At 42.7% G+C, this 14,556-nt stretch overlaps 1 protein-coding gene across 2 annotated transcripts in view; it reads left to right on the top strand.

Annotated features, from left to right (window-relative positions):
- The window catches only part of PTDSS2 (phosphatidylserine synthase 2), a 160,163-nt gene extending 157,095 nt beyond the window's left edge, over positions 1–3,068 (top strand). For both annotated transcript variants that reach the window (XM_068119443.2, XM_068119451.2), the window contains exon 12: positions 1,406–3,068. In XM_068119443.2, coding sequence (XP_067975544.1) covers positions 1,406–1,541 — 136 coding nt within the window. In that variant the 3' untranslated portion in view covers positions 1,542–3,068. The remainder of the gene's footprint in view (positions 1–1,405) is intronic.
- Positions 3,069–14,556: the final 11,488 nt, after the last annotated feature.

Below are 14,556 nucleotides of genomic sequence, written 5' to 3'. Positions count from 1 at the left end.
GAAATCACCATCGCCCAGCATCGAATGCCAACCAAGATGGCGCCCGGTAACTGCATCTCCACCTATGTGGAGTGAATGGCAATGGTCACATCACGTGATCGCTCTGAGCGAATCAGTCTAGCGGCGGGGATGGAACATCACGTGATCGCTCTGAGCGAATCAGCGAGCTGCTCGCACTGGCTGAGATTAGCGGGTACTTCGCTGAAATGCGCTGAGGTAAATATGAATAAAAAATATGGATCGTCAAATATTTTGAGTTCGGCCATGTTCGTCCCAGGCTCAATGGCCATGTCTATGCCAAATATCAAGCACGTGAGCCTCTCCGTTTCGGAGTCTATCGGTAACATTACACACACACATGCACGCGCACACACACACACACACACAAACTGTGTTTTATATATATAGATATATATATATATATATATATATATATATATATATATATATATATATATATATATATATATATATATATATATATATATGTATATATATATATATATAAAAACAAAACTATTCAGTCAATTCTGTTAATGTATAATTACCTTTCCAGTGATTTACTTTACTGAGAAACCTTAGCGGTATTAACAGTTAGTGACTATTTTGCTGTTAAAGGAAAATCGTAGCAAAAAAAACAAAACACTAAGAAACGACAAATTTCCTTTTCATGCCTTTGCCCCGAAGTTTGTCATTTAGCTCCTCCATGAGCCAAACCCTTATGCCTAAAAACAAAAAGGGACGCAGGCAGGATCAAAACCGGACTTAGACCGCTGCCCTACCTGACTTAGAGGTGACAGGTAATCATTATGCCAGCGAGTTTGAATTAATCGGTTAACATTATAGTTTACAAACTCAAATCACTGAAAGTTAAAATGTAGTCTGAACACATTCAATTGTTGGTGTGCTATTTATTTTTGTTCCCCTTCTATTTTCCATTTTAAATGGAGTTTTCAGAGCCACGATGGTCTTTGCAATTCCAAAACGAAATTTCTTCTTTCTTACTCTGCACAAGATTCCCTGGTGTTGGGCTAGCGGCTAGGGTGCCAGCTTAGGATCCAAGGATCCTGGGTTCGAATCCCGGTCGATCGCTGAATTAACGCCAGGGGTGACTCAGCCTGTCATCCTTCCAAGGTCGGCAAATTGAGTACCAGTACACTGGTAATTCCCTGTTTATCGTAAAAAGGCGACAAACAGGGTTGGCGGCAGGAAGGGCATCCGGCCGTAAAACATTGCTTCAAAAAGGGGACCAAAAAACAACAACAACCACGGTCCCCGAAAAGGCCAACCCCCACTTTGCGGGGAAAAATGGCCTCTAAACGGTGGTTTACTCTGCACAAGCTTCACAATGTCATACTTGTTTCTGCATTGGCATATTCATTTACGTCAGTAATTTTATCCATAGGGATGTGAAGATGAAATACAAAGAAACAAGGGCCATAGAGGAGGAAAGGAGAGCACAAAGATTGGAGGAGTTCTCTTCTGTTCCTGATATACTGCAAGGAAAAACCAACATTTTGGGACCACGGCACCGAAAATGACACTACCCACGCAATGGCGAGCCCTTCGCTAAAACGGCTTTCCGTCGATTTGAATCCGAAGCCTGCACTGCCCTTGCTGCTCATAATTCGTGCATTTATTGTACGTACTTCTAACTTTGGAGGGTGTAAGTTTCCATTCCGATAATGCTGATGCTGCTGCACACCACAATGGGACTCATGCTGTAACCATCCACTTCTTAATATATATATATATATATATATATATATATATATATATATATATCATGATGATGATTATATTTTATTTATGTACTAAGTGTGAAGGGAACGATTGTTTGTTGTTGGGTCGAATTATACAGCATAAGGGTATTTGATACAAGTGTAAAAACTTCAATAAAGCCCAGCTGTACTTTGGTTAATAAACTGCTGGATTAGACTTGTCAGTGTTTATTACGAGGGCATGTTTTGAAGTACCAACTTTCTGCATGATGAAATGAATCGTGACTGGTTTATTAATTATATGCTGTTTGGTGATTTATCATTGGGGTGAGATTAAAGACTGACGACTTCCATACTCGTTCTGGAAAAGCAAAGTTGCGTATTTAAAGCGGTTTTCATTACGCCTTTGCTGTCACTATTCCTCCAGATATTATCACCTTCCATCATTTTGCTGTTCGGCAGTGGTAAACGTTTGAACTTAGACGTTCGTGAGCCACCGCCCGTTTCGCCAACGATCATTTTTGGTAAAAGTTACTCGGAGCAACCGGTTATTTTTCTTTAATGAAAATATTTTGTGCATTCGTATTGTAATTGATACCATTTTAAGCAGCTTCATTGCATGTTTTTCTTTTCTTTTTGAATCTGATTTAAGTAGAAAATTTTACTTTTCCAATTATGCAGTCATTTTCTCCTCATGATGATGGTTTTTGAGGAACAATACTTTTTTTTTTTAATATCTTTTTTTGAGGCATGTCCTTACAGTTGGAGAACTGAAAGCCATCCCAGGAATCATTGTAGTTAATTTGCAAAGAAGGAGCTCGTGATGGTTTGTGATGACTTTGTAATTTTTTTTTGTGTTGTTTATTCGAACCTTCACTAACCTTCACTTTTTTTTTTTATTCCAACCTTCACTGGATGTTGGTGTTTTAAACCAGGTACTACATGCCAGCATTTATTTTCGTTTAATTTCAATGAGGATGCAAATAGTTTAATTTGCCGTCGATGGTTAATGCACAAATTCCTGCTACCTCTTGATAACTTTTAAATCGTAACGTGCTGACTACTTGTCTCTACGCTTCATTGTCTTTAATGTCAAACGTCGACATTTGATAGGGAAATGGATATGTATACTTGGCAAAATTGTTTTACAAATTGGAAAGGATTTTCGAATATGGTGAAGTTTTATTTTGGTCAGAATAAACAGTTGTTAATGGGAAATGTTTTTGCTGATTTATTTTTTTTCCCATCTTTTGAAATTTTTCAAAAAAGTGAAGTGAACTTATTAACATCATTATAAAAGTGAAGAAAAAAATTATTGAACGATTGTTGAATATAAATCAAACTTGTGATGGTTGGCTTCTTTGGCCCTTTAGGAATTGTCATGTAAGTAGTGAAGTCTCCTGGTTTGTCACTGTTCAACCTGTAACATTGTGATTAGTATGAGTAGGAATTTCAATTTCCAAGTTAAGTTGATCCCTCCATATTTGACCGCACACACTGTGCCAATCTCATCTGGTCTCATGGACAATGGGCATGTGTGGTTGAGGCAATATTCCTGAGCGGTTTAATTCTACCCAAATGGTGGGGAAAGGAAGCACCTGCATGCACATGCACCAAGTTGTACAGCAGTGTACAATAATAATAATAACTAGAACTACCGCCTATAACTACGAGCAGTCACGCTGGGTGCCGAACGACGCCCGTTCCTATAGCAATGCTGTCCATTCCAAGGACAATGCCATCCCAAGCTACCCATTCCAATGACTGCCATCCTATGACAATGCCAACCTGATATGTCACGTTTTAGGAAACTACATTTCTCATGGCTAGTTGATTCCAAGAACTGCCACTTGTCATTTTGCTGTTCATTATTGAAACAGCTTCTTCTTCCTGATCTGCATCACACTTAACTCAAACGTGATGAATGCCACATTCACCCCATTCACCCACCAGCATATATATGAACCCCCTTCCTCTCCTGCCTCCCCTCCTCCTCCCCCCCTCTCCACCCTGCAACGCTGGGTACTTCTGCTATCTTCTTCTATTATATAAAAGAGATGTATGTCTGTCTGTCGCCATTTTTCTCAGAGATGGATGAACGGATCTTCGTCAATCTAGCTGGATGCTAGGCCAATGGAGCAAGTAGTCGTTTCTACGTGGCGCTTACAAAACTGCGAGCCATGAGGCACGGTTTCATAAGTATGACATTATAGTTCACGTGGTTTGGCAGCCATATTGGATCGAAGGAAAACGTTGAAAAAGCTTCTTTAAAAAAAAAATTGTTTCACTGATTGATGCGAAACTTCAAATATATCATCCACTACCCATGGGGAAACAGTTTGATAACAATGATATAATAGACCAGATCGGTTGGCCAGTCACATTTCCAAGTGTTAGACTGGCTCCTGATTCAATTGAGGTCTGTGGAGAGGGAAGAGGCTGCTGCCTGCCTTTCTGAAGAATGAAAGATGCTCTGGCAGAGGGTGGAGTCGTCAGCAAATCAATCGACAGAGTTTTCTAGAGAATCAGAAAGATCAGTGCTGAAGATGAGGAAGAAGGAGGCCTTGGGTCATTCGCATGACAGGGAGGAGGTGAGATGATCCCATTGAGAACTAGAATGGCATTTGTAGAGCGCCTGCCTCTGCCAGGCTGAACAGTTTACATTTTATATCCCACTGATGGGCTGCATGTGGATTCAGACCTGAACCAAAATCGAATCGGCTTATTCTTGCCACTTACCCAACTCATCCACCGAGTTTTGTCATAATCGGTCCACAACTTTTTGAAATACCATGATATATATATATATATATAATTTTTGGCCCAATCAATCAATGATGAAGAATCACTTGAAATTCTTTTTAAATTCTCGTATCCAGATCCGTATTCAGATTTTCACCAAAATCTAATCAATTCGTCCTTGTCACACACAATCTGTCCACCAAGTTTCGTCTGAATTCATCGACAACCTTTTGGCATATCCTGCTGACAGACAGACAGACTAACAGGGGTGAAAACATAACCGTTTGTGGTGGAGGTAACAATGTGCTGACAAAGAGAGTGGAAGTCAATATTCCATGAGAGAAGTTGGCTTTGGATGCTGAGTCAAATGCTCAAGATATGGCCAGAGATTTCACGTAACAGATTGATGGCTTCCATCCATTGTTGGGAGTGTAGAAGCAGCCTGTGCAGAGTAAGTGGCCAAGTCTGAAGTCGAGCTGATGGTCTGGTATCTGGCTGTTGGAGAAAAGGAAGGGTTTTTATGTCAACTGCAATGGTGAATTACATTACTGCTTACAATTGGAAGTGATAGCCTGGTGTTGGCTTAACGGTTAGGGTGCCGGCTTGGGATCCTCGGATCCTGAGTTTGTAATCCCGGTCGATCGTTGAATTAACGCCAGTGGGGTTGACTCAACCTGTCAATCTTCTGAGGTCGGCAAATTGAGTACCAGCTCACTGGTAATTGGGGCACTGCATCAGCGGCACAAACGTGCTTCCAGAGAAATTATGCAACCAGCAGCTACAGGCTGCATACGAAACAACAACATTGGAAGTAATCTTCTACTATATAAGAGAGATGTGTGTCTGTCTGTGTCGCCATTTTTATCAGAGATGGCTGAACGGATCTTCGTCAAACTTTCAGAGGTTCATCAGTGAGTGCCTGGGAGTTTTAGGCAAAAAAAAAAAAAACTTTTTTGAAAAAGAAAAGCGTTTTTTTGGAGTAAAAAAAAAAAAAACTCGATAGTGCCTAAGCCTTTTTAAATTAATGACAGTTGTATACAAGTGCACATTCGCATAAATAAATACAAAACAAACACCAGACATTTGAATACAAATAAATCAAACAATTCTGGAAGTGTACGAATTTGGTAGTACGGCTTCTTCCTCTTTCTGATCGGCATCACTTAACTCAGAAACGTGATGAACGCCACATTCACCCCATTCACCCACCAGCATATATATTAACCCCCTTCCTCTCCTGCCTCCCCTCCTTGCCTTCACCCCTCCATCCCCCTCCCTTGATGCTTGATGCCCTCCCCTTCCCCCCTTGCCCCCTCTCCCCCCCCCTTGCCCCCTCCCCCCCTCCCCTTCCCCTCTCCCTCCTCCCCCCTTCCCCCATCCCTCCCCCTACCCCATGTCCCCCTCCCCTTCCCCCCTCACCCTCTCTTCCCCCCTTCCCCCTCACCCCTCCCGGGTACTTCTGCTAGTCTTATTATAAACTAAACTGCGAGTTGCTTATAGTCTTATAAACTCAGAAGTCTTCCTTGCGAGACCCATGGAGACGTCTATCAACTGTGATATAAAAACCCTTTTCTTTCGTTTGGATGCAGCAAATGGTTGTGGGGTAGCATCATTTGCTGAGGGCGGGGCTGTGCCCTCTACTGATTGGGGGCAAGAATTCGTAATTTGTTCATGCTGCCGGCGATGGCTTGCCTACTCTTCGCGAAGGACACCGTAGGATCTTTAACGTCCACCAACTAATTCCAGCAGTCGGGACACCCGTTTAACGTCCATCCGAGGGATGGCACACACTGATGAATGACCATGTTTGTAAAACATCGGGATGACAGTTTAATGAAAACCCTCATAAAAGCAGACTCAGTGGCATCATGGTTGGAGCGTCCACTCTGCTATGATTCAGCCGGGGTTTGAACCGCCGACCTCCCAAACCCAAAGACCACAAATGGTATGTGCTGATTCCGATTCCTTGCTTGATGCTCAGCATTTACAAAGGAGAGCATGGAAAAACAACCATAAGTTGGCAACCATTGTGCAGACCTTGATGGGGCTAATGGCCTCCTGCATTGTAGTTACTTATGAGGGAACTCGTATAATTTAATAATTAGTATCGGAAGAATTAAGGCAAGTTTTAATAGACTGCTCCTGAAAAACAAAACCTGGCCCTTCCTGATTTGTCATTAGCAACAAGTCATACTCTCCTTGTAGACTTTATTTATGATAGTTTGTTCTCTGCACCTCAATCCCAACACTTAGGGGTTGGCCACTCGGATCCGCCTTCTCCGTTCCCCTCTATCCTCCGCATCTTCCTCTCAGTTCCATGATCTTCAAATCTCTTTCCACTTGCGTCCTCTTTAGTCTCTGTTGTCCTGATATTCTCCCTCTAATTGCCTCATTCCATGCTTTCTTGATTTGTTCTTAATCCTTTTTCCTCATTACATGTCCAAATCAGACACCAAACCTGTCCACCAAGTTTTGCCCAAATCCGTCAACAACTTTTTGAGATATCCTGCTATGTATTGTTTTTGGCCCGATCTCTCAATGGTGAAGAATCGCTTTAAAATTATAGTAGCGGATCCGGATCTTCACCAAAATGTAATCATTTTGTCCTTGTCACATACGCTACATCTCAGCCAAATTTCCTCCTAATCCGTCTACAACCTTTTGAGATATTTTGTTCACAAACGGACACACAGACAAACGGACAGACAGACAGGGGTGAAAACATAACTTCCATCCACCTTTGATGGTGGAGGTAACCACTGCAACATACTCTCTAATCCTTTCTGTGATACAACTCCAGCTCTCTTGCATATCTCCTCATTCTTCAACCAATCTCATTTCCTCAATGTTTCCTCAACCAATCATCATTTGGAGTGATACTCTAAATATCCAATGAAGCATTCTCATATCTGTTCTCTCCAGCAATTCCTCTTCCCTTTTTCTCAAAGCCCATGTTTCTGCACGATACAGTGAATTTTCTCAGTTTCCTTCTGTCACAGCCGACTCCACTAACCTCCTTCCATTTTGTCCATGATGCCGTCACTCTGTCCTGAATTTCTGTTTCACAACCTCCCACTTCCTTTCACTCGTGTCAGTTCTCCACCGCTTAGATCTGGATTCTTGACTCTCTCTATTCCAGTCTCGGGATTTTTTGCAGTACAGAATGCTACAAGATCTCAGTCCTTTCGGCAAGTTGAGAAAGTTATCTAACTGTTGTGCAGAGGCACAGCAGTTTCCCTCAGATACCTTTCCAAGTATTTTTGGCTTCTTTTAGAAGCTTTGTGTGCCATTTTAGGTAATAAACCTTATCTCGCATGCATGAATTACGGAAACATTTCCCAATCAATATTGCTGTTGAGGGGTTATGTGCATGCACATCCAGCATTCTGGGGCACAATACGTCATTTTGAAAGTACGGTACCGTAATCTCCAGTGCTATTTCTGAAGGGACCCACACTTATCTCAACCTATTCTTTAATAATAATAATAATAATAATAAAGGAGTCTTATATAGCCCCATCAAGCAGAGTAAACCACCCTCATGGCGCTTTACATTATCATGCGAATGCACACGCACCGCACACACATACACAAACATACACACACACAGACACACCTTCACTCTTGCCCTATTCCTCTCCCTCCCCATTCAAAACCCACAGATGTGTACTCCCCCCCCCCCTGCTCCCCTTCCTCCCCTGCACATGTACACAGACATACTCTCGATCTCTGTCCCACCTCAAACCAAAGGGAAAACAGGACTTAGACTTTGAAAGACTTGTGAAACAGATAGGTTTTGAGGGAGGTTTTAAAGGCAGGAAGAGAGTCAACATGTCGAACAGAGGAAGGCAAGTCATTCCAGAGCAGAGGTGCAGCAAAGGAAAAGGATTTCTCGCCAAACGACTTGGTGCTGGTGCGCGGCGGCTCTAAGGTCATAGAGTCGTCACTTGAACGAAGCTGTCGCCGAGGTTCATAGAGAGTGAGCAAATCGGAGAGATAGTGAGGTCCCGCTCCACACAATGATTTATAACATAGTGTGCAAATTTTGTATTGCACACGAGCAGAGACAGGCAGCCAGTGTAAAGATTCAAGAAGCGGAGTAACATGGTCAGACTTCTTCGCCTTACAGACAAGACGAGCGGCAGAGTTTTGAACCTTTTGTAACTTATCCAAGAGAAACTGAGGGCAGCCAGCATACAAAGAATTACAATAGTCTAGCCTTGAGAGGACAAGGGCACAGACCAGAGTTAGAGCAGCTTGAGGAGTAAGAAAGTGGCGAATGGATGCGATCTTTTGCAGCTGAAAGTATGCTGATTTGCAAGTTTGAAGTACTTGCTTGGAAAATGTCATGTTGCAGTCGAAAACCACACCAAAGTTCTTGGCCGACGAAACAAAGTTTACATCGGTTTCACCAACATGAATAGTGGTAGGAAGTGAACATTGTAGAGGACATCTGTGCAATCTTACAATCATAGACTCTGTTTTAGCATCGTTCAGCTGAAGTTTGTTTTGGGTCATCCACGCCTTCACGTCGGCAATACAGCCTTCTAACACTTCAACAGTAGGCACGATTTGTTGAATCGTGCTTCCTTTGTACAGCTGATTGTCGTCCGCAAAGGCGTGGTGATCAACTGAATGTCTGGCAACAAGATCAAATAGAGGCTGAGTGTACAAAAGAAAGAGGATAGGTCCCAGGACTGAGCCCTGGGGAACGCCAAAGGAAAACGGAGAAGGGGCCGATTTATGGCCATTGACAACAACTGTTTGCACTCTCTCAGTAAGATAGGACATCAGCCAAGAAAGGGGAGTACCAGTTATACCAAATGTGATTTCAAGACGACGAATTAAGACATTATGGTCAATCGTGTCAAAGGCGGCAGACAAGTCAAAAAGAGCAAGAACGGAAACCTTACCACAGTCAAGAGAGGTCAGAAGATCATTGGTTATTCTTAGGAGAGCGGTCTCGGTGCTATGGCCTGGTCTATATGCTGACTGGCGAGAATTGAAAAGATTATTTGAAACTAGATGGTCATTCATCTGTGATAGCACAATTCTTTCTGTGATCTTTGACAGGAAAGACAGGTTGGAGATAGGACGGTAATTTTTAATGTCGTTAAGGTCAAGGGTGGGCTTTTTAAGAAGTGGTTTAACAAGAGCTTGCTTAAAGAGAAGCAGAAATGAACCCGTAGTCAGAGAATCATTGATAACTGCAGTAATGAATGGGAGGAGGGTGTCCAAACACTCAAAAACAAATCGGTGGGAAGGGGGTCAAGATCACATGTTTTTGTGTTTGACTTGAGGATTGTACATTTGACAATTTCCTCAGTAACAGGAGTAAACGAACTAAGAGGTCGTCCGTGAAAGCAGTGTTCAGCATTATCGAAGGAAAGGAGTGACTGCTTGTCAAGATTGTTTCTTATTGACTGAATTTTATTGTGAAAGAAATGCAGGAAGCGTTGGGGTAGTTCGTTTTGAGGAAACAGTGGGAAGAACGGATTTATTTTTGGTGGCAAGCAGGTGGTTGGTAATGCTGAACAGTTGCTTGCAGGAGGAGCTCCTAGTAATCCGATCAGAAATATATGACGTTTTTGCTTTTAGATGATTTTTATGACGAGTCTTGTAGCTATGTTATACAACTGTTTATGGACTGTGAGGCCAGTCTTCAGCCCCTGTCTCTCGGCACGTCGTCGTTCCTTTTTGGCAGCCCTGACTTCGTCGCTGACTGCGCTGAACCACGGAGTACTCCTGCGTCTGGGAACGGCGCGCCGTGTCGCTGGAGCATGACAGTCCAACGCTGTGCGGAGGCAACAGTCGAGGTCTTCTGCAGTGACATAGGAACGGCCAGAGAGACGGGTGTGAAGGTCCTCTTTAAAGGCGGAACGGTCGATCGCACGGATGTTGCGGGCGGTGATGAAGGTGGGCTGAAGACGAGGAACAGCAATACTCAGGTGGCTGGTGACACAGAAGTGGTCCGTGGTGATAGCACAGGTCACTGACGTGGACTGCACCAACTGATCATCGCATCTGTGCACTAACCAATCCAGGATGTGTCCTTTAACGTGTGTAGGTTGGGAGACAGACTGAGACAGACTAAAAGTAGAAAGGAGGTCAATGATCTTTGAAGTGAGAGGATGTTGTGGTTGGTCGTAGTGGACGTTGACATCTCCAAGAATCAAGATGAAACCAGGAAGAGTATTGCAGTGGTCGAGCAGATTAGGAAGCTGGGTCACGAACATAGAGTCAGTAAGCTTGTTACTGACTACATAGTACTAGTCAGTAAGCAGTAAGTAAGTAAGCTTTACCCCTTATACTGTATACTTAAGTCATGCCTTGCTATTGTGTTTCATATTCTTCGCAAACATACTTTTTATTTTCTCTTTTGGCTTCCCAAGTTACAAGTATTTTCTTAATTAGCTTCTGTTTACTCATATATCAATATGTCGGACTCTGTTCCTATTATTTTGTACTTAATGAAAGCCTCCAGCTTGTAATTAATAGCATTGCTTATCTCCTTGGTAATCCACCCTGGTCTCTTCTCTTCTACCTTTACACCTCAATGGAATATACCTACTCTGCACCCTCCACATTTTTTCCTTGAAGGTTGCCCTTTTATCTGATGTAAACTGTCCACACATTTGCTTTTCCCAATATGAAGCACTAACTCTTCCCTCGTATGCTCAAAGTTTTCCTGCCTGAAATATAACAGCCTTACTTTACTAACCCAACTCCACATCTCAATAATATACATACACGCACTGTGCTTACAAGTCACTTGTCCCCAGATATTCTCATTCCTACCTCCACATCCACCATATTTATATAATAATAGCGTAAGGACTCGACTTTGTTATCGCTTTTACGCCGCACCCAGTGACCCGATGCCCACGGCACTAATGGATTTACGATCTACGAACCGCGCACTTTGTTTATTACGTACAGCCATACTCGAAAAATCTGAATTAGCCGACGTTGGGGCCCAAAAGCATCCGATTAACTGCCGATACGACGCCATCTTACGACGCCATCGTATTGGCGTCTGCTGGGCGAAGGTGAAGCAAGCCGTTCACTGATTGGACAGGCGAAGGCGAAAGCAAGCCGTCCACTGAGTGGACAATCCAGAGCATGCATTTGTGCCGGTGTCGGCGATCGTTGTTCATATACGCACTCTTCATTCTCATCTTTCTTCCTAACTCTTACTCGGACAAGCAAATCCCCTATGCCATCCATAATGGTACACTCTATCCATACACCACATCCTCCCTTCCGTGGATGTTCCACGGGTTTCGGCTAGTTAGGATTATTGTTTTTAATAAAAACTATAGCTCATAGGACACCTTACCCCATGCAGTCTTGATCAAAAATGGCATGGGCAGGGTCTACGAGCAGTAAATATGATTAGACGTCATGATGTAAAATGCCATAATATTTTGTCCAAGTATGTACTGCTAAACGGAAGGTTTATGAAAGTGCCAAAAGGCGATTTGTGTTCCACAGTGTTCAAGTGTATAATGCAATTGGAATTAAATCAAGGTTTTAAAAGTTGTAAAAAAAAATATATTTTTCGGAAATCTACCGCCGTTGATGCAGCGCCTTTTACACCATCTTTTTTGTACACGTTACATTAGTTTTTATGCCTCTGCCCCCGAAGGTGGCCGGAGGCATTATGTTTTCAGGTTGTCGGTCCGTCCGTCTGTCCGCCTGTACGGGCTAAACCTCGTTTTTCTCAGCAACCACATGTCCAATTGAGACCAAACTTTTAGGGTAGGAGTGACACCCATGCAGAATGTTTTTATGACAATTGGGACGTAATTGGTCACGTGGTATGGCAGCCATCTTGGATTAAACGCAAATAATTAAACATTCATTTATCGGAAGCTACTAAAAAAAAAAAAACCGTTTAGAGGCCATTTTTCCCCGCAAAGCGGGGGTTGGCCTTTTCGGGGACCGTGGTAGTTGTTGTTTTTCGGTCCCCTTTATCGGAAGCTACTGAATGGAAAAATTTGAAACTTGCCACATTGTCAAGTACTTCCAATAGGGAACAAAAGCATGACAATGATGCCATCATAGGTGAAGTGGTATACCAGTCAAAAATGTTTTAATCGAATTCCTTATCTAAAAAATCTGAAATTGCATGCACATGATCTATGACCCATTTGTATTGAAATATTAACTTTATGACATCATAGGTCACATAGTTTGGCAGCCATATTGGATTCAACCTAAAACTGTTAAAAAAGCATCTTCTCCCAAATAGTCTAGGACCTGACTAACATATGTATGCAAATAATTTAGGAGAGGATAACTCAACTGTTATAGGCTAATATCACCCCCAGGAACAACCTGGGATGTGTGCCAAAATCTCTATCCGGGGCGAAAAGCCCGAAAACGACCACGCCCTTTTAGAAATGACCACGCCCTTTTTCATAGGAAGTGCTATTTCCGACATAGCTCTATCTTCTATACCGTTGGAGCTACAGATTTTCTGAGGTGCTTAAAATGTTCAGAATAGCCATGTTTAGGAGGTCATATATTTCCAAATGGGTTTTCTACGAGAAAATGACTAAAAAGCCCGAAAATACAGCCATTTTTAACACGATTTCATACTAATATTAAGCATATTCATGATATACAAAGGCCACTATGAGCCTCCATACATTTTATGATTTTGAGCTCCCTGATTGGCTGATAGTTTCAGTCTATAATTATACCACAGTGAGGTTTGTCAGTGTGAGTCATGTAAAATGGTAAGTTTTCACATCTTATTTCAATTTTAATGAGCAAACTCTTTAGATTTGTGATGCCTAATTAGTAGTTTTAGAGGTGATCAATATAAATGAATCTAATTTCACATGGAATTTTATAAGCAGATGAGAAACCTATGTGTTTCTAGTTTCTCTGTCTACTGACGCCTAGAGGCCTAGTATTATGAGTGGTGGTGTGCTACACTGCCCAGCCTACTACTATACGGGTTACTCTGCCTCGCTATAGGGCCTAGGCCTGGCTAGACTAGGCCAAGTAAGCTCTACTTAGCACTACTGTACGCCTAGTAGAGTGTAGTAGTATTATTAATTACTACTGCAACTAGCTAGGCCCAGCTTGAATAACCTAGGCCTAGAGGAGCTAGGCCCCATGGCTAAGTATTAGTACGGGCTAGGCGAGCCTGGGCCTATGCTAGCCCTATAGACTTTCCCTGCGTGTGTAGGGCCTGGCTAAGCCTAGTTAAGAAGTTTGATTATAGTTCTACAATTGGACCAAGCATAAAAAAGACCAGTACGTTGACCTCCTGAAGATGAAGGATGATGTCGAAGGAGAACTCTCACTTCACCACGACTTCAACCCAAGTACTGCAACTAAGATAGTTGGGATGGTGCAAGACATAGAGGATTATCTCCTGAAGGTATGTAGTCCTCTACAAGACCAGGTAGCGCTGAAGAATATTCTCACTGGAGAAATTGTGACCAACGTAATCGTAGACAAGTTGTTGTGCTGTATCAAGGAGGGCAGCGCTCGCTGCTTGTGCTAAATTTATCGATGATCGACTCAGAAATAGGTCGATATCGATACACTCAACTATTAGCAAAATCAAGTTTACATCCCCTAAGACCACCTTAAATTTGGCTCCCAAAGCAGACATCAAAGATGAGACAATCAAAGCTCTCATGTTTATTGAGTATGGGCGTCACCGGGGGTTCACTGTTGAGGAGCTACTCCAGCATGAGATCACCAACTCTGCGTTTTTCTTGGTTGACAAAGATGGTTACTTGAGGAAGAGTGCCAAATCACAACTTGGGACTGAGCTGCTGAAGTTGTGCCCACTAATAGATAAAAAAGGGCCAGAAACCTCCCCACAAACCCATGCCATAGTTATCGACTTCATGGCCATGGTGAGAAAAGTCCCCTTAAAGAAGCTTGATCCACCCGTCAAGACATTCCATGACTTTGCTATTGCCTTGACATCCATGGTCACCAAAGCTGGGCACAGCTGTGATGAGATCCACATCGTTTTCGACGCTTACAGAGAGGACAGCATCAAGAAAGGAGAGAGGGGGAGAAGAGGAAAGTCAACAGAAATGGTGGTCCTTGATGTGATATC

This window comes from Myxine glutinosa, chromosome 1, assembly GCF_964187855.1.
Source record: "Myxine glutinosa chromosome 1, kmMyxGlut1.1, whole genome shotgun sequence".
In the NCBI taxonomy this organism is placed as follows: domain Eukaryota; kingdom Metazoa; phylum Chordata; class Myxini; order Myxiniformes; family Myxinidae; genus Myxine; species Myxine glutinosa.
Note: the sequence above shows the minus strand (reverse complement) of the source record. Positions and strands in the feature narration are given on the sequence as shown.